A 26,858-nucleotide genomic window follows, 5' to 3' on the forward strand; every position below is an offset into this window, starting at 1 on the left:
AAGAAGTAGTATACATGTATATGCACGGGAAAGGCACTATATTAATAAAATGTATTATTATTAGGCATTAGCACTTTGTAAAAGGAAAGGGTAAACTAAAATTTCTGAACAGTGCAGAATAGCTCAAAAGTGTTGATATTTTTAAATAAAACACAAGCATGATGTGCAAACACCAGTCTGAGTGCTTTTCATTTCTGCTGTTATTTAGGGTATATTCAAATGTCAATGAAAAAGTATTATTAGTTGCCTGCTAATCATTTTTATTTTCTTTCCAAAGCTTTCATACTTATAATTCTTTCATTGGCCAATATTAGTCCAACAAAACTGTTTGCCCTGTATATTATACAGGTAAGGATCCTCAGATTTATTATGACTTGTGTCTGTACTCTTTCGTAATGATTACATAACTCATGCACCGTGTTATTCCCATTAAACAAAAACTTAAACGAAATATGTTGTTAACAAAAAAAATAATCATTTCATTAACTAAAATAAAAAAGCAAAACTAGTTTTTGTAATTTTCATCACACTAGACTTGTATATTTGTTAAATATTATAAAACTGCCCAATTATAAATTGGTTGGAACAAGCATTAATTTGTGTGCATGTGCAAGTACCACTCGCTGCTGGCATCTGAATCTGTGGATTTCATTGGTCATTTCATGTATCAGTCAGCTTTCCCTTCTAGAAATAAGAGTGAATACCAAAGCCTCAACACTTGTCAATGACTAACTCTGTGGATTTCATTGGCCACAATTGACTGTCAGATAACACCTTGTCAGTGAATGGTGGGCAACTTTCACAAAACATTAACAAAAAGGCACTTAAGTTAAACATGCCACTAATTTCTGTGGAAAGTACCGCTATATAGTTTGAAATCTGGAGACATGGAAGATTTGTCTAGATCAAATAGCCACCCCCTATGCTTCAAACTCAGTTAGTATTTAGACCGGAAAAAATTTTTACATTATATAGCAAAGAAGGTCGGAATTTTAGTCCCTTAGCCTTACTTCTCGCAGATATTGTTTATGAACAATACCTTTGCAGTGACAGATTAAGCAGATGTGTAGCATGCAGTCAATGTTATCAACTGAGCCTTTTTAGTTTTAGTCAGATTATTAGTGTCAATTAAAGTGAGGTGACTTAGTTATTTGGCAGCACCACGGAGGTCAGCTGGGATTGTTAGATCTGAATTGAACAGCAAATGAATAGCCGTTAAATGGTCGATGTCATCCAGCACTTGACTGTAAAACTTATATTGAAATCCGTACTTACCCTGTTCATTCTTCCATATCACTGTTGGTGACTGTAACATCTACATTTATATCATAACATGTAATTGTACACAAATTGTGTTATTTGTTCACAGCTTTCTTCCTTCTTTTTTATCCTGCTTACTTCTTAATCTAATTCAGAACTTTGACTTTACAATATTTATTAATGTTTGATCCTGCATTATTAATGCCATCTTTTATTTCTATTGTATTCTTTTGAATATTTGTGAAGAGCTTTGAGCATTAGAAAGGTGCTATATAAATTAATTGTACAGGATTTATTATTATTATTATTATTGCACAATGCCATGAGCTCAGGTTTAATTGCTCACCTGGTCAGTTTCTGTATGGAGTTTGCATGTTTTTCCCATGTGTATATGGACTGACTGTGCTTAATTTCAGGCATGTTTATTTAGCAGAATATTCAAAGAATGTCATGAAGCACTCTCAAGTTTCAAAATAAGTTTATTCCTACATGTGTAGTTAAATGACATCCTCTCAGTTTAGGCTCATAGGGAGCTCACTGGTTTTTGCTTGTTGCTTATTAAGTAAATGATCTGATATGTTGCTATAACAGATGTGCAGTATTTAATGTAAAATGGTGTTCTTGTAGAAATGCACTATAGATATGAAAAAATATAATCTCTATTTACGCTGTTATTTTTATTAACACAGTTCAAGTACTGACCTCGACAGTATTTAAAAAAATAAGCAAAGTAAGAATTACCCAAACAATACACTTTCAAAGTTTTGATTTGGGCATATGAGGTATAGTCTGCATCAGAAGATATACTCTTATTTTATATTTATTTTTATATGTGCATGGTAATCTTACTGCTCACAAAGGGAATCTCAAAAATAAAAATGAAAACATTTTAAAATTAAATAACCATTTGCTTAAACTTGTTGCAGGTTAAAATAACATATTACATCAGTGCACACTTGTTATTTGATTCTTGCATTTTTTGATTATATTGGAAGCTTTGAACTGTCACATTATCAGTGGAAAATGGAGTTCTGTCGCAGACAGTAAAATTGTGAGGGTTAAGTTGATAGGTACACTATAAATTATACGCAATTTGACAACTATAAAGAAAACACTTCCAAAACTGTGTCCAAGTGGACATAAAATTAGAAAATGTTGTAAAACTAAATAAAACCTAAACCTAAAAATATCTTAAAGCTAGAAAACCACTGCCCATTCAGTTATGAGTCCATGTGTTATATGGAAGCAAAGCAACATGAGCCACTTCATTTTACCTAAAAATAAAACATTTCCTGAAGTTTAGCTCCTCTCAAATAGCACAATGTTGAATAAAATCGCATAATGGAGGAATATGGCTGAATTATGAACTATATACATACACAAACACAGAGACTGCAGTTTTAAAGTCCAGGCCACCATTATTAACTTTGGTTTCAAATGTGTTAGTGATCTTGTACCATTGGTAAAATGGGTTACACCTTGTGCACACCTCACGTTTTAAACCAACACTGGAAGAATTTTTTAAGAAACTGTGTAACTTTAATGGTATTTCATGTGTGCCTTCTTTGTCAAGTAGTGGAATGTGTAATATCCATTAATTTTGGATAAACCTGCTTATCCAGAGTAGCTTCATGGGCAGGATGAAGCCTATTCCAGCATACATCAGGAGCAAGGCAGGGCACCACTCCATTACAGGGTGAATACACACAACAGGGGCCAATCTAGCATTGCAAATTCACCTAACCTGCATGTCTTTGGACTGTAGAGGGAAACCAGAGCACCTGGAGGAAACAGGGAGAATATGCAAACTCCATGGGCACCTGAACCCCAACTTTCTTGTTAAGTGGGAGCTATGATTTCAAAGTACAATTTAGGAGGAGTGCATTTTATCTGCTTAATTTAAACAATGCAGTTTAGAAGAAATGTAGACCATTTTTCATTATAGTTAAAGCATTCATACCCAATGCTTGCATTGTCATTGTAGTGAAGTGTTGGAGCTAAGTGGAATTAAATGATGTTGCTTCCTTCTTTGGTGTTGAGAATACAATGTGCTGTGTGTTTTGCTGTTGCAGGCCTTCACCATGTCTCTGCAAGGGTTTCTGGACAGCATAGCATACGGATGGCTGCGTCGTAATTTTCGACAGGTTGCCTTGGGGGAGAGAAGCCCAATTCTGCTTGCATCAAATGCCAGACCTTTCTATGATGAATCCTTAACACTGCCCAGGTCCTAGCAAGTCTAGAGAAGTTAAACAGAATATGTCTTTGAAGCCATTGCTCCATATCTGATTGAGTGGACTGATAACAAATCACAGGACTTTAGATGTTGACTGCTGCACAGCAGACTTTTAATGTTTTTGCATTGATATAATATATAAAGCTACATTGTTTCTAAATCATAAAGATTCACTGTTTTTTTTATAATTTTGTGAGGAAATCATTGTTGCCAGTTTATTTTTAGGAATGGCAGAAAACCTGGGCTTTAGAGGGCTTGTGTGAACCTCATGTTAAAGGCATAGGACTGTCATCCAGAATTATTTATTATTATGCATTTCACCTTTTCTACAAAAAAAAGGACATGCCCTATAAAAAGGTTAATTTTGCCTTAAAGGCAAACTTGTTACTTGCATATTTTTACAAAAAGGTACAGGTAAATCAGTTTTTAACCACTAAATGTGTTTTTGATGTACTACATAATATAACATAATATTCTCAAGCTTGCCTATCCAGTTCAGGGGAGCAGGAGGCCCAGAGTCTCATCTGGCATCACCGGGCACAAGACAGCACCCAGTCTTTGCCAAGACACCATTTTTGTCTCATTTTTGTTCATTACTAATGCGTGTACCAGATCTCAGTTACTACACGAGTCAAAAATAAATCTGCTTTGCCTGCTGCATAGCAAAGACATTTCCTCTGACCTTGAGTATAGGCATGGCAGGTTGATAAATAACTAGATAGCTTGTCAGCTGCAAGTAAGATACATTATTGACAAGAATTTAGCCAATGTCTTCAGGTAGTCTGCATTCTTCATATGGGTGCTCAGGGAAAAATAAAATAGCCAAACATATTTCTTTCTTTTATGCACCCATCTTTTTTGTTTATATGCTTCACTTTTTTATGCCATGTGTTATATTCTGGGACTGGTTAGTGATAACTGTTTTCTATGAATTGTCCTCCCTGGGTGTATTTACTGCTGACAGCCAGGTCAGGTATCACCACACTGATAGTCCTGACTACAGATTTACCTTATGATCTTGTCAGGTAACATCTACCAAGAGTTCTAGCTCAACTCAGGAGTTGCTTAGGAACAATTATGGCAATGTCCTTGAGGTGTCCAGCCAGGGCCCAGACTTGAACTGAATTGAACATCTCTGGAGAGACCATTGACAGTCTCCACCCACCCTGACAGAGCCTGAGTGGATCTGCAGAGAACAATGCCAGAAAATTCCCAAATCCAGGTGTGTAAAGTTTGTCATGTCATAGCCAAGAAGACTGTACACTGTAATCACTGCCAAAGGGGCTTCAACTAAGTACTGCCTAAAAGGTTTGAATACTTGTATCAATTTCATATTTCATTTTTTTTTATTTTTAATAAATTTGCAAAAATATCTAAAATAGCAAAATATGAACATAGTTAAAGGGTCTGAATACTGCATGTACTGGTATTACTATATATTATATATACACATGTATGCTTGCATACCTCGCAAAATTTAAAAACTTTTTATTTGGAATATTTTTGGAGGAAGTGTTTACTCACATTAATCTTTATAATGCCAGTTGTTCAGTATCCCCTCCTCAGATACTGTGACAGAAAAAGGATAATGAAGAATAAGACAGTCATTGCCAGATTGTTGTGTGGCAAGGCAGGTTAAGAGCATAGAAACAAACAAAATTGTTCAAAAATGATGTCCAGATATGGTAGGTAGTGTTAAGAAAAAAATATGTCAAATCAAAAAATAGAGGAAAGTTTTATTAGATGTGTTTTGTTGATTTCCGTTACCGAGTATCTGTGTGTATTTCATGTGCACTCATGATTCTAAGATCAATTGATGGGTTGCTTGACCTTCAGAGATAAACTAAAACAAGAAAACTGCACAGACTTTGATTGTCCTTTGTGGTTTTAATTAGTTTGCCTGAGGGCAGGGTGATAGGATCCACCTTCATTTATGTGTCACACTAATTCATCTGACTTGTTCTCCTCTGTTTTTGTTTAGTGCCATCTACAGTATATCATATCATTCTCAAACCCACTTAAACCAATTTCTGGTTGTAGGGCAATGGATCTTTTTTTTGGTAGATTACACAAATCCACACACACTAACACAGACACACATAGAACTGCCAGTCACCCTAACATGCATGTATTTTTGGGATGTAGAAGGTGAACAAGCAAATGTCTGGGGATGAGAGTCAAACCCATGATGCTGTATCTGTGAAGCAGCAGCATCAGCCCACTACAATAACTTGCCAACCATCTTCTTGAAAATGAAACAAATAATTTCTTATAAAATGTGTATCACTAAAGATTTTCTTTGGTGTCTTTATTACCAAGATAGGGGCGCCAGAAGATAGTAAAGAAATATTTCCTGAAGATGTGTTATTACTTGATTGAATATATAAAACAGCTCAAATTGCATTATATTCCATTTTAGGATTGAACTGGCAGACTGCAAGGGCAAAAGAGTAAAGGATCATGGGAGGAAACGTAGTGAAAGGATTATAAAAGGATTAAAACCAGGAAGTCAGATGAACTATGGAATTAGACCAAAATGAAAGCAAACCCTAAGTGAGATCTGTCATGCAAAAAGGTGACTATAAAAAGCGCACATGAAAGTATTTAAGAATGTACCCACAATTCTGGATAACTGTGACAGTGGTTTAAATATCATTGCAACTTCCACTATGCATTACCCTGACAATCAAATGTAATATCTAGGCAACAGAGCCACAAAATGGTGTAAAAAGAAGGACAAAAGTAACATTAATAAATTTCAGAACTAATAAAAAACAAAGAATAAAATGGTGATTATCCATCCATCCATTTTCCAACCCGCTGAATCCAAACACTGGGTCGTGGGTAAAATGGTGATTAGATATTGCCCAATTCAGAGTGTATTAAAATATATAGACAAAATAAAATTCAAAACAAGTACAGGTCATAACACCATGTGGACCTATGAATGGACATGGCCTGCTGCACTGACAATGCCCCAGTGTGCCCCTGAAGAGAATGCAGATAATTCTTAGTGGTCCCACAGGGATTTCTTCAGTTAATTTTACTCTTCTTCTTAATATTATTAACAAAAGATTAAATGTTTTCTTTTTTTAGTGCCATATTTCTTTGTGTTAGTAAAAGATCAGTAGGATTACAGTTTACATTTAGATGGATCCAGGAAAGCCCCTACCTGATATTTAATAATGCAGAACCATTGATATTAAAGTCTAAATTCAGTTAGGATTCAAAAATTAAGATTGTTAGGCAGAAATGATATAGGAGATACAGTTAGAAGGCCTTGGCAGCTACATTGAAGAGCTAATTAGGAGTTTATTTTTGTGATTTCCTCCATTAACATGCCGGTGTATGCATTATAAAAGTTGTGGATTTGGCATTTTGTCATCTGTCACCATCTTGTCCAGGCTAGATTCAGGGTAGTGCAACAGAGTGCTCCTGTAAAAGACTGTAAATATTTACCTTTATTTCCACTAAGTGGAAACATGGAGCACTAGCCAGCTGAGATGTTTGAGTGGTGACCACGGTCAAAGAACACACCTGAGAGCAGGGCTGAAAACAAACTTTCCAGTAGTAGCCAAAGTGCAGGAAGCAGAGTTCTGCTTGACGCTTTCCTCCTCACAGACTGCCGCACCTAAACTATTGAACCTGACACAAGGTTAATCAAATAGATGGTCAGTCAAACATCATCCTGTACGACAGAAAAAATATGTTAATGGCTAAAGTTAAAAAAACATGTTGAAAGTCTGGGGGCTGATTTCCTTTTGTTTCAGCTATCAGAATCGGAGCAACTGCCTGAAGCCTAATTGTGTTACTAAAAATAAGGAAAAAAAATACCTATCTTTTCTCACCACACGCAAGTAGGGCTAGTGAGTTTTTCAAAATAGGCATTCTTTGGAAATGAAAAGTTTCTGTGAATTAAAAAAAAAAAAATTCTGTGCCATAAATTAGGTGAGGTGCAAGGATGAATACAGCAAGGATCAATCTGACTTTCCATTATCACTGGGGTTTTCAGTTTCAGTCCTGGGTACCCCCTGTGGATGCAGGTTCTTCTTGTATCTGATTTCTTCTTTTAATTAGACTTATCCATTAATTAAATAAGCTGTTATCTCCCGGTTTCTGTGTTGCCTGGAGTCAATCCAGAAGTCACAAATTGGTTATGCTAAAGGAGAAGTGTATAAAGCAAGCACTTGTGCATATTATATAGGGACAAATTCATTTTTTATCTTGCTCTTTAATAATTGGTGCTTTACTGATGTTCAGGTTATTTAAGACTTTATTTGCTATGAAATACACAAGTGAATTACACTGCAGTAGCTGCTGTTCTTCAGTATTCAGTATCATGTGCACCTGTGTCCATGTTACTGGTCATTAATGGTCAGTGTCCAGATATAATTAAATTAGTAAAGCAAACTCCACATAAAAAAGTAAATTAAACAGAAAACGACAAAAAAGAGTTAAGCAATTACAGTTATGGCAAAGAAATCTTTATTTAGTATGACTGCAAATCTTGCACTACTACATTTTTCCTTAATGCAAAATAAGAAAAGCAAAAAAGGTCAACTAAATAAATATGTAAAAATGAAATTGGTTGGAACAAACAACAAAAAAAACATGCAGCCATACGGGGGCCCCCAGGACTGAACTTGAATACCCTGCATTATCAAACATGCATAATCATAAGGGGCTGAAGTCTGTTCTGAAAGTCTTAAAAACAAGAACCTACATCTGCTCACATTTTTTGATTTTGCTACTTTCACTTAATTTTTCCTCTTAATTTTTAACCTTTTTGCTAACATTTCTGACTTTACAATTTGGTTCTCACTGCATGATTAATGAACCTTGCCTTGTCTTTTGACTTCTCTTTTAGGAAGCCCTTTAGATCATCAGGAGTTCCAAACATGGCAAAAGGGTGTGAAGCCTCCAAAATAAGCCGTGACAGCAGGTCCAGATGAGGCTCACCCAAACTACTTCTTGGGCCTAACAATGGGGAGCTTGCTTTTAACACTAGAATCCCTGAAGCATACGAAAAATGTCATGATGTGGAGTCACCTTAAATTCCTTCCCACCTCTTCATCAGTGTCTTTGTTTTGCAAATGTGTCAACCGGCCTGCTATACCATTCCCTACCGATGCAGCTGAAGTGAGATGCAAAATTCTCTGGGTGTGAAGTGCCTTGAGATGTGTAGGGTAAATAATATAACGTTATTTGGAATACATACATTTCATGTGTGTTCCATTTCTACAATAATCTGGATGAATGTAGGATGACAGGAAATGCGAGGCAAGAAACGTTGAAAATATAACTAAAATAGAAACTTTTTTCATGTATAATTGATAAAATGTTGATGTGAAATGTATAATGTGTGAAGACTGAAGTTTAAATACCAAATAAACACTTTCACAAAAGGTATAGCAAAGCAAATGCACCTTTATTCAAGAATATAACCAAAGAAAAAAAAATTCAATTTACATGTTGTTGTCAATATATAAAAACCAATGCCCATTTATCAATTGCATGGTTGGGTTAGAGATAAGAATGACTGCCCCTAAATCAAGAGGTTGTGGGTTTGATCCTGGGTCTTCCCTGCATTTTCCATTTTGAGTAATGAGCCGTTATTATTATTACAACCTCTTATATAATACGCTACCAAAGCTGTTCGTTTGTCTGTCCAGGGTTTTAAATCACCTGTACCTTGCAAACCGTTTGACCTATCGACCTGAAATTTGGTACATATATACTACGTGACATCTACAATCGAATTTCGGGGTGATGATTGACCTCCAAGGTTATTCCTCTTTCATTTTTATTTTATTTTATTGTAGAATCAACTCTCGGCAGCGGCCAGCAGGGCACCCATGTGGCGCATGCATACGGGCATCGTTCTCATTCCCTACCACTGTCACCATCACTTCCTCTATTTTTTCATGTCATGTCAAGTGCCAGCTTAAGTGAAAAACATACTAAGTAACTGCAACACAAACACTGACTTAATCAGTTTTAATGCGAAAAGGTGCCAACGAAAGAAGAGCTGCACAGGAAGCAGCAAGCGCATCAACCTCTGAACAAACGAATGCTAAACGTACAGAGAAAGAGGATGAAAACTAGGAATGCTCAAGTCAAGTGTATTCTCTGCACGTTATCGTGCAGTGCGTTGTTACTGGTTATATAATAAAAACATACATTTAATTTGAGTCTGTAACACCCATTGTACATTTTTGCTACTTGTAAAAGATATTGCTGAACATTTTATCAATAATACATGAAAAAAAATTTCTGTGTTTACTTATGTGTTCATTTCTTGCCTCACATTTCCTGTCATCCTACATTTATCCAGATCACAGTATACACGGAACACACACGAAATGTATGTATTCCAAATAATGTTATATTATTTACCCTATACAACTCCAGGCACATCACATCCAGATAAACATACTTGAGCTGGCAGAACTTTAGCTGCATTGGTGGTGGGGGCGTGGGGGGGCAGGGCTGGAGGTTTCTGGGATTGCAGGCTGCTTGCTGCCACTGCTGATTGACACATTTGCAAAAGAAAGACGCTGATGAAGAGGTGCGAGGGAATTTAAGGTTGCTCGGCATTATGACTTTTTCCGTAGGCTTCAGGGACTCTAATGTTAAAATTAAAAAATATTACAAAGATCTCAAAAAAACTCATAAAGAGAGAGAAATTCTTAAAACTCTGCCTTGTTCACCAAAGGGTAACAATGAATGTTTATAGAATTAGGATTAATAAAAATAAGTAAAAAGGAATAAAAAGGATTTGTCTAAAGGGCAATCCAAAACAAACAAGCCACAAAAATGCATTCCTAATTTAAATCCCAGAAATGGCAGGGAGAATCCAATAAACATGAATAAAAAAGAAAAACAATATTCATAACCTCTGATACTAACTCAGTGTGTGGGCCTTACAAACGCAGAAGGAGGACCCAGCAACAGTTATATCAAGGTAGCCCTGTCTTTGACGGTTCAAACTACAGAATACAAACAGCATAAGATTATTTAAAGAGACAATACATAAATGTTAAATCATAAATAGAAATTACATAAAAACATGAAAAGTAATTTCAAAAACAACAAAACAAAAAGTACACATAAACTCCAGTGGACACATAATCTGTTGGCCATTTTTGAACTGCGCTTAATAGGACAACAGCCTGTTTTTCCATCCTGGCACCTTATGTGTTTGCAACAGAAGCAACTCAGTTGCTTACAGAGTCTCATAGGTTTTCAGATACAAGAAGTTTACAATTTGAATGAAGTTTTAATGAGAGCATATTATTGAGTTGAACAGTTTATCACTTTCTTTTTACCTATTTGTTTCCAAAATATTTTTACTTGACTGTTAATGGCAGCAAGGTGTGATCTTCAGTTCCACTGTATGGTAACTCACTTCACGAATGTCAATGAGCATACGTGGGGTGTACGTGAGTGTACTCACTCTAATCACCCTTTATGTCTGATCCTGAACTGCACTGTGTGGCTCTAGATGTGAATGAAAAGACAAACTTGACTCTGATTTACTGGGCATTCATCCACCTTCAGATTTTATGAAATCAGGAATAAATAAGGCATTTTGATAGCAATCACTTTGCTTTATTATTGTACAATCTCATGTAACATTGGCTTCAGTTTAAAACAGCAGACTACCATTTTTAATGTAGACTACAGTACAATAAGTCAACTTATAGGCTTTACACAGTCAAGTCTGTTTTACGCTACTACAAAATACCATCTTCAGAATATAATAAAGTTTTAAAAGAAGTGCAAAATGCAGCAAAACAACATATGGTAAATTGCTGGGACAACACAATTACCATAGATGTTTTAAAACAGCTGTTCTCTGAGGACATTTAACATATTCATGTTTTGCACGGATAATATCTTAAAAAACATTTTACTTAAAGTAAATTATTTGCACACATGTAGAGGCACCTGATTCAAATTATTACAGTACAGTATACAGTATTTAAACCTGTTGGTGTTACCAGTGAGCTCCATTTATTCACATTTGCTTATTTACATGAGGAGCTTAAATATACATACATTGGAAAAGAAAATGTTCTTATCAAAAGCATTGATTACTTTACAGCTAGTGCCTTGCACTTGTATGACTTCTCTCACTTCTTTAAGCAATAACCTTATTTCACTTTAAAAGGTCATATCATGGCACCATTTTGTAATGAAACTTTGGTTTGGCTATTGTACAGGGTTGTTGTGCCATTCATTTCTCTCCTGTATTGCATTGGATTGGCATTTAAAACATTCAGATCATCACACAATGAATGTCTCCAAGTTAAGGCTTTTTGAAACATTTTCGTGCCTGTTTATCCGATTCTACCACACAAGACAGTTTATGACACTTTTCAGAGGAGAGAAGGTGTGGGGAGCTCTGTTGTTTTCTGTGTAAAGGAACAGCTGTAAATATATAAGCAGGAAAATCGGCAAACACAGCAAAACACTGTAAAATGCAAAAGAAATAAAACAATTTTTTCTTCATAAAGAGGTGTTAGGGAATGTTTTGAAATGACACATCATAACTACTTTAGAGTCCAAGAGGTGGGTGGAATCATGGCAGCAAGGCCTATGAACTGCACCCAGGGACCAAAAGAACAGCCTCTACAAGTTTAAAGTTTACAGTGTCCATAGGAACAAGACATATGCTTATACCACATCACAGTTCGCGACCTGTAGAGTGGCTAAGCAACACATCACTTAAGAAGTTTGTTTTCTCAGTATTAAAACACAGGAGAAAAGGCAAAATTAGAAAAATCATTAAAAAGCAAAAGATCTTCAAACATTCTAAATTCATTCAAAGCCAAACAACTGACTGTCAAGAGCAAATAGCAGACTTGCTTTAGATCAGGTTCAACAGCCAAACATTTAGTAAAATATTTAGGACGTACTATAACATTTCAAGGACACAATCCACTTTAGGGTCTCAGGTGATGTACTGTTTGATGCAAATATATCATACGAATAAAGGCTTGTCCCTTCTCTTCTAATTAGATACAATGATGGAAACATTTACCAACAAATCAAAATATTTGTAACAGCATTCACTTCAGGAATATTCAACAACAAAACAGAAACATATCAAGAAAGATACCTATTGGGCTTAAATCTAACCACAGAACTTGAACAAAAACTCACTGTACATATACCAGGAGATCTTATGAATGTCAAGTCTAAACAAATGATTTGCCTGAACTTGCACATTCCATACTATCTGTTTTTATTAATTATTATACATAATCAGCTGCAAGCAAAAACAGCTAAAATATAAGTGGAAAAGTCGAAAATGATTCCAAACCTTTGTCCCCTTCCACCCACCAGTTTGTAAGGTAATGTGCAGGTCCACTGCATTCACTGACCAGCATTCACAATGTGTTGTGCTTCTATAGATACTGGTGCAGCTCTTTTTTCACATATACAGGGATGTACTTATTAGCTCCAAGAAGGTGCTGATCAAAAACTGCATGTTCCAGCACGAATGACTGAAATATATATGCACTGAATTGTCTAACATCTCAAGAGACTATGAGTTAAATACAATACAGTATTTTCAGGCATCACCAGTGTTTCAAACTGTACACATATGCAGCCCCAACTAGGTTGTACCAAACTAGGATCACGCAACGACAACGTGTCAGCTTATCATTTTAAAAATTAGACAATCAATCTACAAAAGAAACTTCTAAAAAATATAAAGAGAGAGTTTTGATAAGAACTTAGCATTCTGCATAGGCCAACATTTCACATCCTTTTTCCTGTAAAGTTTCTAAAATATTAATAAGCTGGCATTGAATTGTTTTGCTAATTTCTGTACTGTTAAGTAAGTTTTTCCATGGTTCTGCTGTTCTCTGTAAGTTATTTTTCCATTTAACTAGCCTCCATTGTAACTTCTTTTAATATTGCAGCTGGCATCGACTTTAATTATCCACCCAGACATCCACTTTCCAACCTGCTTATTCAAACTTACAGTCGCAGAGGCCTGGAGCCTATGCTGACAAATTGGGTGACTACTTCACTACAGGGCACACACAGTCTCACTCACCCTGGGCAAAATAAAAATCATCAATCAAGTTTACACAAACTAAAGTACCTGGAAGAAAAATTAGGGTACCACTTTAGTTTAGGTATTGCAAAAATTAATCTATTACTCATGTACTCTTATGTAAAAAGACCCCACCAAATGCTTTTTTGGTCATTATAACACTTATAACATATTAGCTACAATAGGTTATTTGTTTCTGCGCAGTGTGGCATATTGACATGATGGTAAAATTACTTGTTAATATAAAGAATTCACAGGTCTTATCCTAAATACTGTATGTGATATCAAGAGATACATGTCTGAGTTAAGCCACCTCAGACCACTCCAAAGTGATGTTCTGTTAGTAGGTCCCATTGCAGAGTTGAATAAACACTTTACTGATGCCTTGTAAGTGTTATGAAGACCTCAAGAAGTGTTTGTTACATAATAGTAAATGAGTAATAGATGCATTTTTGCAAAAACATCTGAAAATGAATTCTCACCCATCCCCTTCACAATATGTAGAAGCAGGCTGCATGTCAAGGAAGTGCAGCATATTCCCCTTTACAGTTTGAAACTGAATTCACTTGCAAGGTTAATGATGAAATGCCAGAGAAATTAATTTCCTGAGAAAGCCATTATGCGTGGCAGCACTAAGTTTGGCGAATGCTAGCAATCAAATTAAGAAAACATTCAAGGAAACAATTTGCTCCTTTATATCTGCCTATCCATCCATCCATCAGTTGCCCACCATACTTTGCAATCAGGGTGGCTGGGTGATCCTATCCTGGCCACATCATGTATAAAGTTGTAGCCAGCCCTTTTTGGCGTGCCAGTCTAATGCAGGGCACACTTATACACATGGTCCAGTTCAGAGTTGCCAGGTAAAAGAGCTAGTAATGTTAGGCTGAAATTTCATTTCAATGTCTTAAAATCAGTTAACACAATAAACAAATATAATAAACTTTACATAATGTATCAAGAATCATAATCAATTATATAATTAGAATAACAAATATACTAATTTAAAAAAGAAATCAAATTAAATTATACATATCATACTGCGGCAATAAGATCATAAAAAAAGTTTTGACAAGAGCAGACCATTCAGCTCTACAATGCAGCTCAATTTTTGTTCATGTAGTTCTTTCAAAATACTGCCAGTTTGAGATTTGAAGATTCCACAAAACCTTAAAAATAAGACAACTATCTTTTTTCTTTTATAAAAATTAAAGCACTGTACATACTCTGAAACAAGAACCTTATCCAAAAACTGTTGTTTCATTTTCTAATAAACAAAAGGTTTTTAGCATAGCACATTGTTCCTATATCCAAATTTCAAGGAACAATAAATTAATTAAACACATATATGTTTTTGTAAACAACAACAAAAAAACGTAATTTTAATGTGTATTTCATTTTAGCTTTGTTATCAATGTCTTTTAAGGACAGCTTGCAGGTCTTCAGGAAGAGAAGTGATAATAGTCTGAATATACGACTCCAGCTTCTGTAACACCTCCTCTTTCACAGGAAGTTGCTGATGATGAGCTTTTACCTACCAGAAGAAGATGAAACTTAGTGTTACTGGATACAAATGACCAGCACAATCATTCTCCCAGTGGGAACACAAAACAGTATTCTGTGTTCTGGGGTGAGTAGTATAATTAAAATGATAAAGGCTTCTAGCTATACAATATATATATTAAGTGCTATCAAATATGAAATTTCTGAGTTTAGAATGTTTTGTCAAATCCACTAACCCTCCATTTTAAACAAAAACTATTAAAAATACAATAAGTAAATCCTGGAGCACACCATCAGGGTGCAGTTCCTGATATCTTCAATGCTCAAGCAAGCCACTTACGGTTTGTGATGATAACACAGTCTTAAAATGCTGAGGTGGTCCCACCATAACCATTGGCATCCCTAACAAGAAGTCCCAGATACAGCTTTCTTTGACAGAAGGAACTGCAGTAGTATAATACACCATAACTGTAACAACAGGGTCAGACATGTGCTGCAGTAAGCTGTGTATCATATACAGTGCCATGGTATCTAAAGGTTTCACTACAGCTTGGGTCCCACAGTAAATAACTGACAGTAGAATATTGCATGTGGAATTGTAGCATAACATAACATCAAATCAAATCTGCTAAATCTAATTCAGGGTTAAGAGGAGCTGAGACCTATCCAGCAAGGATTAGGCACAAGGTTTGAACCAGTACTGCACAGTGTGCCAAAGCTATATCAGGGCCCACTCACACTCAAATGGGACCAATTATGAGTTTATCTATCATGTCATTGGGGATATGGGAGAAAAAAATAAACAAATGCCTATGTTGTTAATATACAGTTATGTGGCAAGACCTTAACAAAGTCTTCTTTTGGTCTTATTAAGATTTACAAAGCATCAGTAAAGTGGTTATTCACCTTTGTGCAGTGTGGCATATTGACATACTGGTAAAAATAATTCTGAATTTAAAGGTCTTATACTCAAATATGCAATATCAAGAGGAACATGTATCAGGTAAGCCACCTTTGACCATTCCAAAGTAAAGTTATTTTAGTAGGCTATACCGCAGATATGAATAAACACTTAATTGATGCTTTGTAAGAGTTATTAAGACCAAAAGAAGCCTTTATTTCAGTCTTGTTCCAAAATAGTAAATGAGTAATAGATGCAGTTTTGCATTACCTAAACTAAAGTGTTACCCACAAAGAAAAACACACACACGAACGGGGAAAAAAAATCTAAACTCTATACAAACAGTGACCATATTAGAAATCAAGCCCAAGAGATTCACCTACTTTGTGGCACAGAAAATAGAAATACAATGAAATTGAAAGAAGAAACTTCTGTAAAAATCATACAACACAAATTTCGAGAAGGGCAGCACAAAATTATGAATTAAATCCTATGCTATTTTAAAGGGGGCGGCATGGTGGCGCAGTGGTAGCGCTGCTGCCTCGCAGTTAGGAGACCCGGGTTCGCTTCCCGGGTCCTCCCTGCGTGGAGTTTGCATGTTCTCCCGTGTCTGCGTGGGTTTCCTCCGGGCACTCCGGTTTCCTCCCACAATCCAAGGACATGCAGGTTAGGTGGATTGGCGATTCTAAATTGGCCCTAGTGTGCGCTTGGTGTGTGTGTGTGTTTGTGTGTGTCCTGCGGTGGGTTGGCACCCTGTCCAGGATTGGTTCCTGCCTTGTGCCCTGTGTTGGCTGGGATTGGCTCCAGCGGACCCCCGTGACCCTATTCGGATTCAGCGGGTTAGAAAATGGATGGATGGATGCTATTTTAAAGGAACCAGAAAAACTCAGTTAATGAGGCGCTTCAGATTTGTGAACACATGCTTTACTGTGATACCTGGAATTCAATATCAATGTAAAATAATTGCTTAAAATGTAAACATGGCATTTTATCTAATTAAAGTGTTCTATGTATAAATAGCCAAATTAATAATAAACATTACCAGTTTTTCCCGTAATTTCAAAACTAAATCGACAATTTCAACTTCAGATTTATCCTTAATCCATAATAACAGGTCCTAAAATGGAAAAAAAGCATAGGTAGACAGTAATCAAAAGAAAGGAGTGCAAAATATAAGAAAACAAAATCCAAAACTCAAACACTTGATATAAACTTAGAGGGAAAGGTAACAAATTAGGTTTTTAAAGTTATGGTTTTATAGGCTTGAGATTGTACATTGGGAAGAACAAAATCCTGACAGAAAATCCAAAGGGTTCAAATATTATTACAGAAAACATTTCAAGACTTTTCAACACTGAGTTGTGATTCCTGGCATGCTCTAGGCAGCTCTCTGCTCTCTTATTCCACATTAATTCAAAAGCCTGTCCATATTTTAAAGCATGTGCTTTCTAATTTGTATTACACTTGCACATCAGGCTGGCACCCAGGCACCCCATGTACTGTTTCCTGCTGGCCCCACCCATTTGGCTGTACTGCTAGATAGCAGCAATGGTAAATAAGCATGGGGGTAAAAGGTGGAGCCCAGGTCACTGCCTGACACTACTGCTGCATATTCTCAACAATATTCTTCACTATTATGCCAAAATGAGATATGAAATTATGCTTACAGCTTCACAAAGGACTTCCAAGTGAAGTGACTCCAGTTTGTGAGACATTTCTTTATGTCGCAACCGGTACCAACCATCAAAGTTCGGTGACCTGAAGAATCGCCTAAAAAAAAGTGCATACTATAATTTCCAAAATCTAACAAAAATTTTTAAAATAGTGTCAGTGATACAATACCATCATAAAGACATACAAAATATACAGTGCAATATCAGGTGCCATTATATACAGTAGAATAATACACATACTATAACTATTAAGTAACCTTAAAAACTGCATAGAAACTGTGCTCAATTCTACAGGTGCACTGTACATAGTTTGCTATAAGCAGGAGTGTGAAAATCGGCTGTGCTGGAAGGCTGAAGTCTTTAATTATCCTGTTTGCCTTTGTAAAGCAGTTTGTATAATCTATACTAATAAAAGGCAAAGCCCTCACTCACTCATTCACTCACTCACTCACTCACTCACTCACTCACTCACTCACTCATCACTAATTCTCCAACTTCCCGTGTAGGTAGAAGGCTGAAATTTGGCAGGCTCATTCCTTACAGCTTACTTACAAAAGTTGGGCAGGTTTCATTTCGAAATTCTACGCCTAATGGTCATAACTGGAAGGTATTTTTCTCCATTAACTGTAATGGAGTTGAGCTGGAATGACGTGGGGGGGGCAGAGTTTCGTGTGACATCATCACGCCTCTCACGTAATCACGTGAACTGACTGTCAACGCAGTGCGTAGAAAACCAGGAAGACCTCCAAAAAGCGCTTAAGAAAACATGCATTATATAATTGAGAAGGCAGCGAAACAATAAGAAGCAAGTAAGTGACATATACTACCATATTCATGACTGCTGCTACCTCGGAAAGAAAGCAAGGTGTAAACCTAAACTTTAAATTAAGTTCATAGACAGGCTACCGCTGGCGTTTCACATGCCCACAGGTAATGCGGGATACAAGTTTAATGAGAGGACGCAGGATATAAACGAGAGTTTTGATCACTTTATAACTAAGTTAAAATTGTAGGTGAAGGGGTGTGCTTATGCAAATTCCGAGAGACTGTGTTTGTGGGGGATTGACAGTTAAGGCGGGTGGGAAGTCACGTCATCATCTCCCCTCCCATTCATCTCATTTGGCTCTGAGCTGAGCTCGCAGCTAACGCCGTCTTCCGAAGCAACTTCGTCAGACTGCCACCAAATACTCACAGAAAAATCCACAAGTTAATACACACGCTGTCTCTATAGAGTTTCTCCACACTGAATCCTCAGGCACTACTTACAAAAGGTTACATTGACAATCGTGTTACGTTATTTTAAAATCTTTCCTTTTCTTAGCACAAGCACAGCTGAGAAGCTTCGATGCATGTGCTCCATAACGCGTTAAAAAATAATGCATTTAATCACACTTTGCATTACAAGCAAAGGGAGCTTTTGTCAATGCATGATTTCCTGGTACACCGATTACTTTGATCAGCGCATCCCGATTCATTTTACCCTCGCACCACCTTAGTTTGAGAAGAAGTATGAAAAATATGAGGTTAACACAGAAAAACAGATCACCAATTCAAGCTTTATGAATAATCGATTCGCCATCAATAATTGTTTTGGTAAAGCCATCCTCCTTCCATTTTATAATTTTTCCGCCACTAGCCGTGATTAAATGAACGGTAAATAAAGTAAGAGCAAAGCGAGGGTGACTTATTTAGGCAGGCATATATATGACAGCAACACTCATGACAATGTCAATCATGTTACGTTATTATTAAAATGTTTCCTTTTCTTTTTCATTACTTCTTTAACACACTACTTCTCTGCTGCGGCGGGTATTTTGATATATATATATATATATATATATATATATATATATCATATAATATATGAATGACCTCCAAAGAGCACTGAGACTTTTGATATCGTGAACGTGTCTGCAAAAACTGGAGTCTCCTGCCCAGCAAAAGTCGAGCAGCCAGCGCGCGTGCATAGCTGTGCCGGCCTTTGAGACTGCGCTTCTGCCTTAAGTCAAAGTGAGCACTTTTAATTTTTTTCATCCTCCCCCTGCGCTATAGCCCAGACAAGTGCAAACACGGGACCCCTTTTCTACACCATGGCAAAATAATATTAAGGCGATTCACACTTTCTTTTGCACGTATACGATTATGAGGTCCTCAGCTCGGATTATGAAGACATGCACAGGAGTGGAGGACTGACAGTGCCATCACAGCCGATTAATGGCAGGGACGTCTCACCAGTCTACACAAGACCCACCGCGACTGTCCCCAAAAGGCGATCATATCGTCAGCAAACACATCTCTCTATACTATATAAAAGAAAAAGGCAACTTTCCTTTTTTACACCTTTTTTCCTTTTATCCCAAACCAAAGCCTTTCTTTCTTAACACTGCAGAGGACACAAAACTAATTTTCTTTAAATGCCGGTAAGGCACATTACCAGAGGCAGAAATTTGAACGTTCACATAGAAAATGTCATTTCTATACCACAGCCGTCGTGTAGCGCCTTTCAAAAGGGATCTACTACCGAGAGATGATCCATATACATTTTAGCTGCTGTTAGTTACTTACCTGTTGTGTTACACAGTCTTTAAAATGTAGTTTACCCAACCACTCCAGTAGTGCTCAATGTACCTGTACTTCTTAAAACGTTAATGTTTTACTGTTTAATAACTTATAGACTATATTTTATTATTTTCCCTTGCACTCAGTGACCAAAGCTATACACACACATATAGACACATACATATATATACACATATATATACCTGTGTGTATGTTTGTTTGTATGTATGTGTATATATATATACACACACACACACACCTATCTACATTATATATATATATATATATATATATATATATATATATATATATATACATACATACATACACACACACACACACACACACATATATATAATTTGTGTGTATGTATATATGTGTGTGTATATATGATGTAGATAGGTATGTATATATATATATGTGTGTATATGTAGATATGTATATATATATGTATATATGTATATAGATATGAAGATATGCATGTGTATATATATATGTATAGATATAGATATATATAGATATATATATATATAGATATGAGAACAACATTCACAACAGTGACAAAACAATTACATTAACAATCATGTTACGTTATTTTAAAAATTTTTCCTTTTCTTTTTCATACCTTCTTTAACACACTACTTCTCCGCTGCGAAGCGCGGGTATTCTGCTAGTATAATACAATATAACTAGGGTGTGCGGCACTTCGCATCTCTGCTGCTCGCGTTGTAAAGAGGGGGGCTGAACGCAACCCAAAGAGACACGGTCACTCCTCCGAAACCCTGTCTTAAACGGTGATACAAAGGGAAACAAATACAGTTTTTTTTTTATCTCCTCTTTGCTCAATCAGTTGCTGGCTTACTGCTGTTGCCATGCTGCATGACCTGCATCTCATGAGGTGCTTTGAACATTTAAAAGCCTGTACAGCAGCTATCTTTTGTCATCTACTCTTTGTCTTTTATTTCTGGCACCGGGCATGGTTAAATCTGTTGGCACAAACTCTCGTCTTGCAGAATGTGAGTTCTTGATATTTTTGTTTATAATTTAAAAATGGAATAAGAATCTGAAAATCTAACAAAATCACATTAAAGTTTCATGAGTTCTTAAAAGCCAAATATATATATATAGGTTTTAAAATAAGCCCAATTTAGCGTGACATAAAAACATCACATAAAATAATTGCACTTTTAGGCTTAGGATTTTATATATACAGAGTAGATATAATATAATATACACTGAGTACTTTGAACCAAAATATTATTCAGCAGGAGTGTGTCAAGAAACGCTACAGGGGCTCCTTTATACACAACAGCAATATGCCTACATAATGCCTCACTGTGACAGACAAGTCAGAAGTTTTTTCTTTCATTTTCTTCTTTGTCCAGACTAAATAGAGTGTATTTGTGTGTATTTACTGCATTTTCTAAAACTAAGGGAGCTGGGTTCCAGTGATATTCTGTGCTGCCTTCACCACTCCAAGCAGTGTTTTCATTCTTGGGCCAAGAAGGTGCCCTATCTGGGTGTTCTGCTGCCAATGAGAATGGACTCCACTGTGCACTTTTAGAGGTTTGTGAAAAAAGAAATTAGCTGTCCTCAAATGTTTAAAAAAGTAAAGTTGCTGGTGAGCCTTTCTGACAAAAGCTAAAATGTGTTGTGCCAAATCTTTGATAGTCTCTCCCATGATTTAAAACTACTGTACTAACTCTTTTAATAACATCTTGACTTATGCAGAAGACAGTGAGAACTGCTTTCTGCTTTGTTTTGCTATCATTAAGAATCAGATTGTTGTCCTGGGATCACTGAGTAAGCTGACAGACTTCTACTCTGTAAGCTGTCTAATTATTTTTGGTGATCAGTCCTATTATGGTGGTACCAACAACAAACTGAATGATGAAGTTAGAGCTGTTTCTGGCCACATAGTCAGAGGTGAACAAGTAGTACAGAAGGTGGCTCAGCATACCTCACTCTAACATGCCTGTGCTTATGCCTAGGATCAGGTTGGAAGATCTGATGCTGCCATCCCGTATATGTTGAGGTTTACCAGTTAAGAAATTGAAAGGCAAGTTGCACTGGGTGGCATTTAATCCTAAATTGAGGGCTTTAGCGGTCAGCTTTGTTGGTGCAACAGTGTTAATGCTAAGCTGTAGTCTATAAACAGGACACTGGCATAACAGTTTTTAATATATAGATATGCCATGTTGGTATGAAGTGTGACAGATCTGCAATCCTCTGTAGACTGGTTGTGATGACCTACATCTTTTTCTCTATCGCTATAGTCCAGTACTGCGAGATTTTTGTAGCAGTGATCCAGAATATTAGAACCCCTTGTAGGGCTGGTGACATGCTGGTGATATATATCGTAACAATCTCCAGCAACAATACTGTAAGTAATCCTTGAGGATATACATGCCTATGTTCTGTAAGAATGCTGCATAGATCATTCAGCACATTGCTCTTGTTGGCTTAAGGAGCAATATTAAGCAACCACTAGAAAAACAGAACTCCTTCAGGTGATACAATTGGTAACAGTTGATCAATAAATATATCACATCAGGCAGGTACTTTGTAAAGAGAAAGAAATTTAAGAAAGTAAGCATGCATTGTTTAACTCACACATCCTTTGCTTTTAACTCACAGCTCATTTCAATCCATATGAAAGACACAAAAGCCAACTGGTTGTATTACCAGTGTCTGATGTCTCCAAGAAACAAAAAACAGCAGTTTCCAATATCTGTTCATGTAGCCAGCCCTGTCTGAATATCCTCTAGTTTATTATTCAGTAACTGCACATTGGCAGTTCTGGGCAGAGGAAGTCAGTTTCAACAGTGTTTTCCTCTCATCTAAATGCCTCCTCTTTGTCCCTACTTCCTAGCTCTATTGGTTAAGTCATTCCCAGTCGAGTCATGTAGGTTGTGTTAGCTAAATATCACTAACTAGCTGAAATACCCAGCGTTTCCCGGGAGGAAAACATTTTTTTTTAATTGTTTGAGAAAAACAATTAAAAAAAACACAACTTTAAAAATAAAAATAAATTAACAAACAATAAACCTGGATTCATTTCCTGGGTCCTCACTGTGTGGAGTTTGCATGTTCTCCCTGTGTCTGCGTGGGTTTTCTGTGGTGGGCTGGCGCCCTGCCTGGGGTTTGTTTCCTGCCTTGTGCCCTGTGTTGGCTGGGATTGGCTCCAGCAGACCGCCCTGACCCTGTAGTTAGGATATAACGGGTTGGATAATGGATGGATGGATAAAGGCACACTAATGTGTATATTATCATCTAGTTGACGCTCAGAACCAGCCAACTCTATTTAATTTGAAAAGCAACAGAGGCATCGTGCTGCTTAAAAATCAATGCTAGCAGTCACCTGGTATATACTAACTGTGTAAGTCAGCACAGGATCCTAGACAGTATTTAAATCGTCAGAACTACTCTGGACATCTCTCTGCTAGAAGGATTCATGTTGCCGAAGTGCTCGCATTGTTTGTGCATTAGCAGCTAAGTGACTGTCTTTCTTAGGAGGTTTCCTTTTGCCGGTGTACTGGCCTCACTTGCGTATCCTTGGAGCTGGAGTCCTCATCCCGATTCTACATCTCACTTCCGGGCCGGACAGACACACACACTTCCACGCATAAAACTCGATTTAATTTCAAAAGCAACAGGGGTGCTGTGGCGCTCAAACATAAAGAATGCTGGCAGTCGCCTCCAGTTCGCCCTCTGGTGGTCGTTTCGAGTGTCAACTGGATGATAATATGCATACAAGATCACCCCCCACCCAACCCAGAAGGGTGTAAGTTACGGCTGATTTCACCCTACAGTATTTTTAGTCGACCAGTAAGGAACATGTGTACCAAGTTTCATGAAAATTTCTCCAGCCATTCGGACATGATGCTTGAACATACATACACATGTTGACTTTTATATATATATATATATATATATATATATATATATATATATATATATATATATATATATATATATATATATACACTAGCGACTGGGAGCCCGATCGAATCGGGCTACAAATTCTACGTTTGTGAAATCCATACTTTCTCTGCAAAGTCCTTGAAATGATTTTGTTATCATGGCACTGATTTGTGCTTAAAATAGACCTTTTCGGCCGATATAATGAAGAGCTTCCTCTTTAAACGAGGGTGCATTTGGGATTGCTTTTCTTACTTTGTTTGGATCATCCTATGCTTGTGCGCAGCTGTTTTCAGCTTTGAATTAAATCAAATCTGACACCAGAAACAGACTAACAGATGACCTGAGTGCTGCATGTGTTGCTCTCAAACTTACAAAGTATGAGCCAAGGGTAGACAAATTATCAGCATGCATACAACAGCAAAAATCACATTAATTGTTCAAAATTATGCCAAATGCAAACTTTTACCTTTTCAATAAAAAATTGTTTGTATCATTGAAAGCTCTGTTACTGTATTTTTCTTTTAAGACAAAAAATGTTAATGTATGAATTGTTTTTTCTAAACTAAAACCTCAGTATTCAGGTTAAACTGCCATGTTGGCACTTGCGATAAATAAATGGGTTTTGGGTTGCAGTTTGGGCACTAAACAGTTCGCCATCACTGCGCTGTGTTTTGTAAACATAGAAAGTGACGAAAATATTTAGATTAAAAGTGTTTGGGGAAAAATGTGATCATTAAAGAGGAACTTCTTACATATTCTGAAAATTATATGATCTCATCATCTTCAAGATATGTTCCCTTACACCACAGGGGATTTTAGCCATATTTAAAAAAAAATATAAGAAGCAGAAAACTGATGGCTTTTTGGTTTTATTGATTTAACTAAATGGGGAAAAGTAAGACAATAAACTGTGGAGTTTAGCATTTTTGTTGGACAAAATTGTTGGTACCCAAGAACTAGTTCTTATGTTCCTGTGACATGAATAAGCAATGAATAAAGAAGCATATCAATGCTGAAAATTGCAATGGATGATTCAATACATAATACATACTAATATCTTTAATAATCCCTTAAAAGTACAACATACAAGGTTTTTTCCTCTTGTATAGAAAAGAACTTGATATGATTCCAAAGGCAAAACCTATTACAAAATGGCTGAAAGGCTTTGATGTATTTGTGAATTCTGTGTAGCTGATACTGTTTATTTTTTAAGTTGCAATGTGAATGTGCTATACAAAATAAGAAATGCTGTTTAAAAAGTAAAATTCTATTAAATACTATGTTATGTTCAGAGGCTAAATGCAGAAAGCCTCGGAACAAGACTGACCGCAGGCACTCTATCAGCTTGTCACACTTGTGCTCATTTTTATACCAGTATTAGAAGGATGACTACTATTAGCTCTCTGTGTACTGTATATATTTCAAATACAGTAACTTGAAAGAAACTGTCATTTTGTTTGTGCTATTCACTGCAACACTAGAATAGATGTATAGGACACAAAAAATACTGTGGATGAAACCTCAGTTTTAATAATTTGTTGATTGACAGTAATAAATATGCAGAAGCACTATTGTAATGTTCTTCACGCAGTGCAACATGGCTGCTTTACAAATGACAAGAGAGTAAGATTCCAAACACCAAGATAAAAAGTGTAGTGGTATTAAGAATTAATCACATAATGTGCTTAGTTCAAATAATGTATGTACATTATGCATGTTATCACATAATAAATTACCTAATATTTAATTTTGTCACTACATGTTGTACATCATTAGTTTAAATTTTAAATTCAAGTTGTTTCTGTTTATCTGTATTATATTTAAAATTGAAATTGTTCTGTTTAGTCTTTTACTTGCTTATCTGTATTTCTACAATTTACTCTCTTTTGCATAAACTGATTAGCAAACCAACTTCACATTTCACTGCATATCATACCTGTATAATCCACAATAAACATTAAGTGACAAATACATAAATCCTGAATCCTGAAAAGTTCAAGGCAGAAGTCATTCTGACACTAACAAGTCACTAATAAGTATCCATCCAAAAAGACTGCTTTCTGGCAAAACTGTCATTTATCTAAACGTTTTCAAAAATAAAACAAATAAAATGCAATACTTTCTGCTTTTTCACAAATATCTATCCATTTTCAAATCTGACTTTTTCTCCTACAAGTGTAGCTGGGTCTATTCCAGTGGTTTGATGACAGGCACCGTTTTATAATACACTAGTGGAAAAAAAGTTGTATCACTAATGGCATCACTGGTTAAGAAACAACAAAAGGGCAGATACCAAATACAAGGCCTGAAGTCTGCAATTACTGTATAGATCAAACACTTACAGTATGCCTTCTATTTGTGTTCTTTTACAATGAGTTACCACTGCCTCTCTGCATTGTATTTATACCGTGCCACCAACAAAAACAATTAAAATGAAAACTGACATTGGTCTAATCTAATAAATGCAACCTTTAGGTGAAAACAAAAATGAAATTTCCAAAGTGTGAATCATTTACAAATATATTTAGCAGCTTAATATGTTTTTTACATTTTACATTTTAAATATCATTTTTCCTTGAGATTACATAAGTAACATTTTCAAAACAGAGGAATAAAAACACATGAATAGTCAAAGGGCTTATTGTGTATGGCTGGTTAAACATAACTAATAATTGCTTTGAATTCATTAAAAATGAGCTGTCAAGCTCTCAGGTCTTAATCAAATAGATGACA

General features: G+C 36.2%; 2 protein-coding genes across 2 annotated transcripts in view; one reads left to right on the forward strand and one right to left on the reverse strand.

Annotated features, from left to right (window-relative positions):
- The window catches only part of si:dkey-30c15.2 (uncharacterized protein LOC558938 homolog), a 48,084-nt gene extending 44,413 nt beyond the window's left edge, over window positions 1-3,671 (forward strand). Inside the window, exons 11-12 of the mRNA XM_039761529.1 lie at window positions 278-348; window positions 3,333-3,671. Of these exons, the coding sequence (XP_039617463.1) occupies window positions 278-348; window positions 3,333-3,491 (230 nt within the window). The 3' untranslated portion in view covers window positions 3,492-3,671. The remainder of the gene's footprint in view (window positions 1-277; window positions 349-3,332) is intronic.
- A 6,440-nt stretch (window positions 3,672-10,111) lies between these two features.
- The window catches only part of dennd6b (DENN/MADD domain containing 6B), a 73,254-nt gene continuing 56,507 nt past the window's right edge, over window positions 10,112-26,858 (reverse strand). The window contains exons 18-20 of the mRNA XM_039761530.1: window positions 17,637-17,739; window positions 17,012-17,086; window positions 10,112-15,099 (exon numbers count right to left, since the gene is read on the reverse strand). Coding sequence (XP_039617464.1) covers window positions 14,977-15,099; window positions 17,012-17,086; window positions 17,637-17,739 — 301 coding nt within the window. The 3' untranslated portion in view covers window positions 10,112-14,976. The remainder of the gene's footprint in view (window positions 15,100-17,011; window positions 17,087-17,636; window positions 17,740-26,858) is intronic.

Source organism: Polypterus senegalus, chromosome 8, assembly GCF_016835505.1.
Source record: "Polypterus senegalus isolate Bchr_013 chromosome 8, ASM1683550v1, whole genome shotgun sequence".
Classification (NCBI taxonomy): domain Eukaryota; kingdom Metazoa; phylum Chordata; class Cladistia; order Polypteriformes; family Polypteridae; genus Polypterus; species Polypterus senegalus.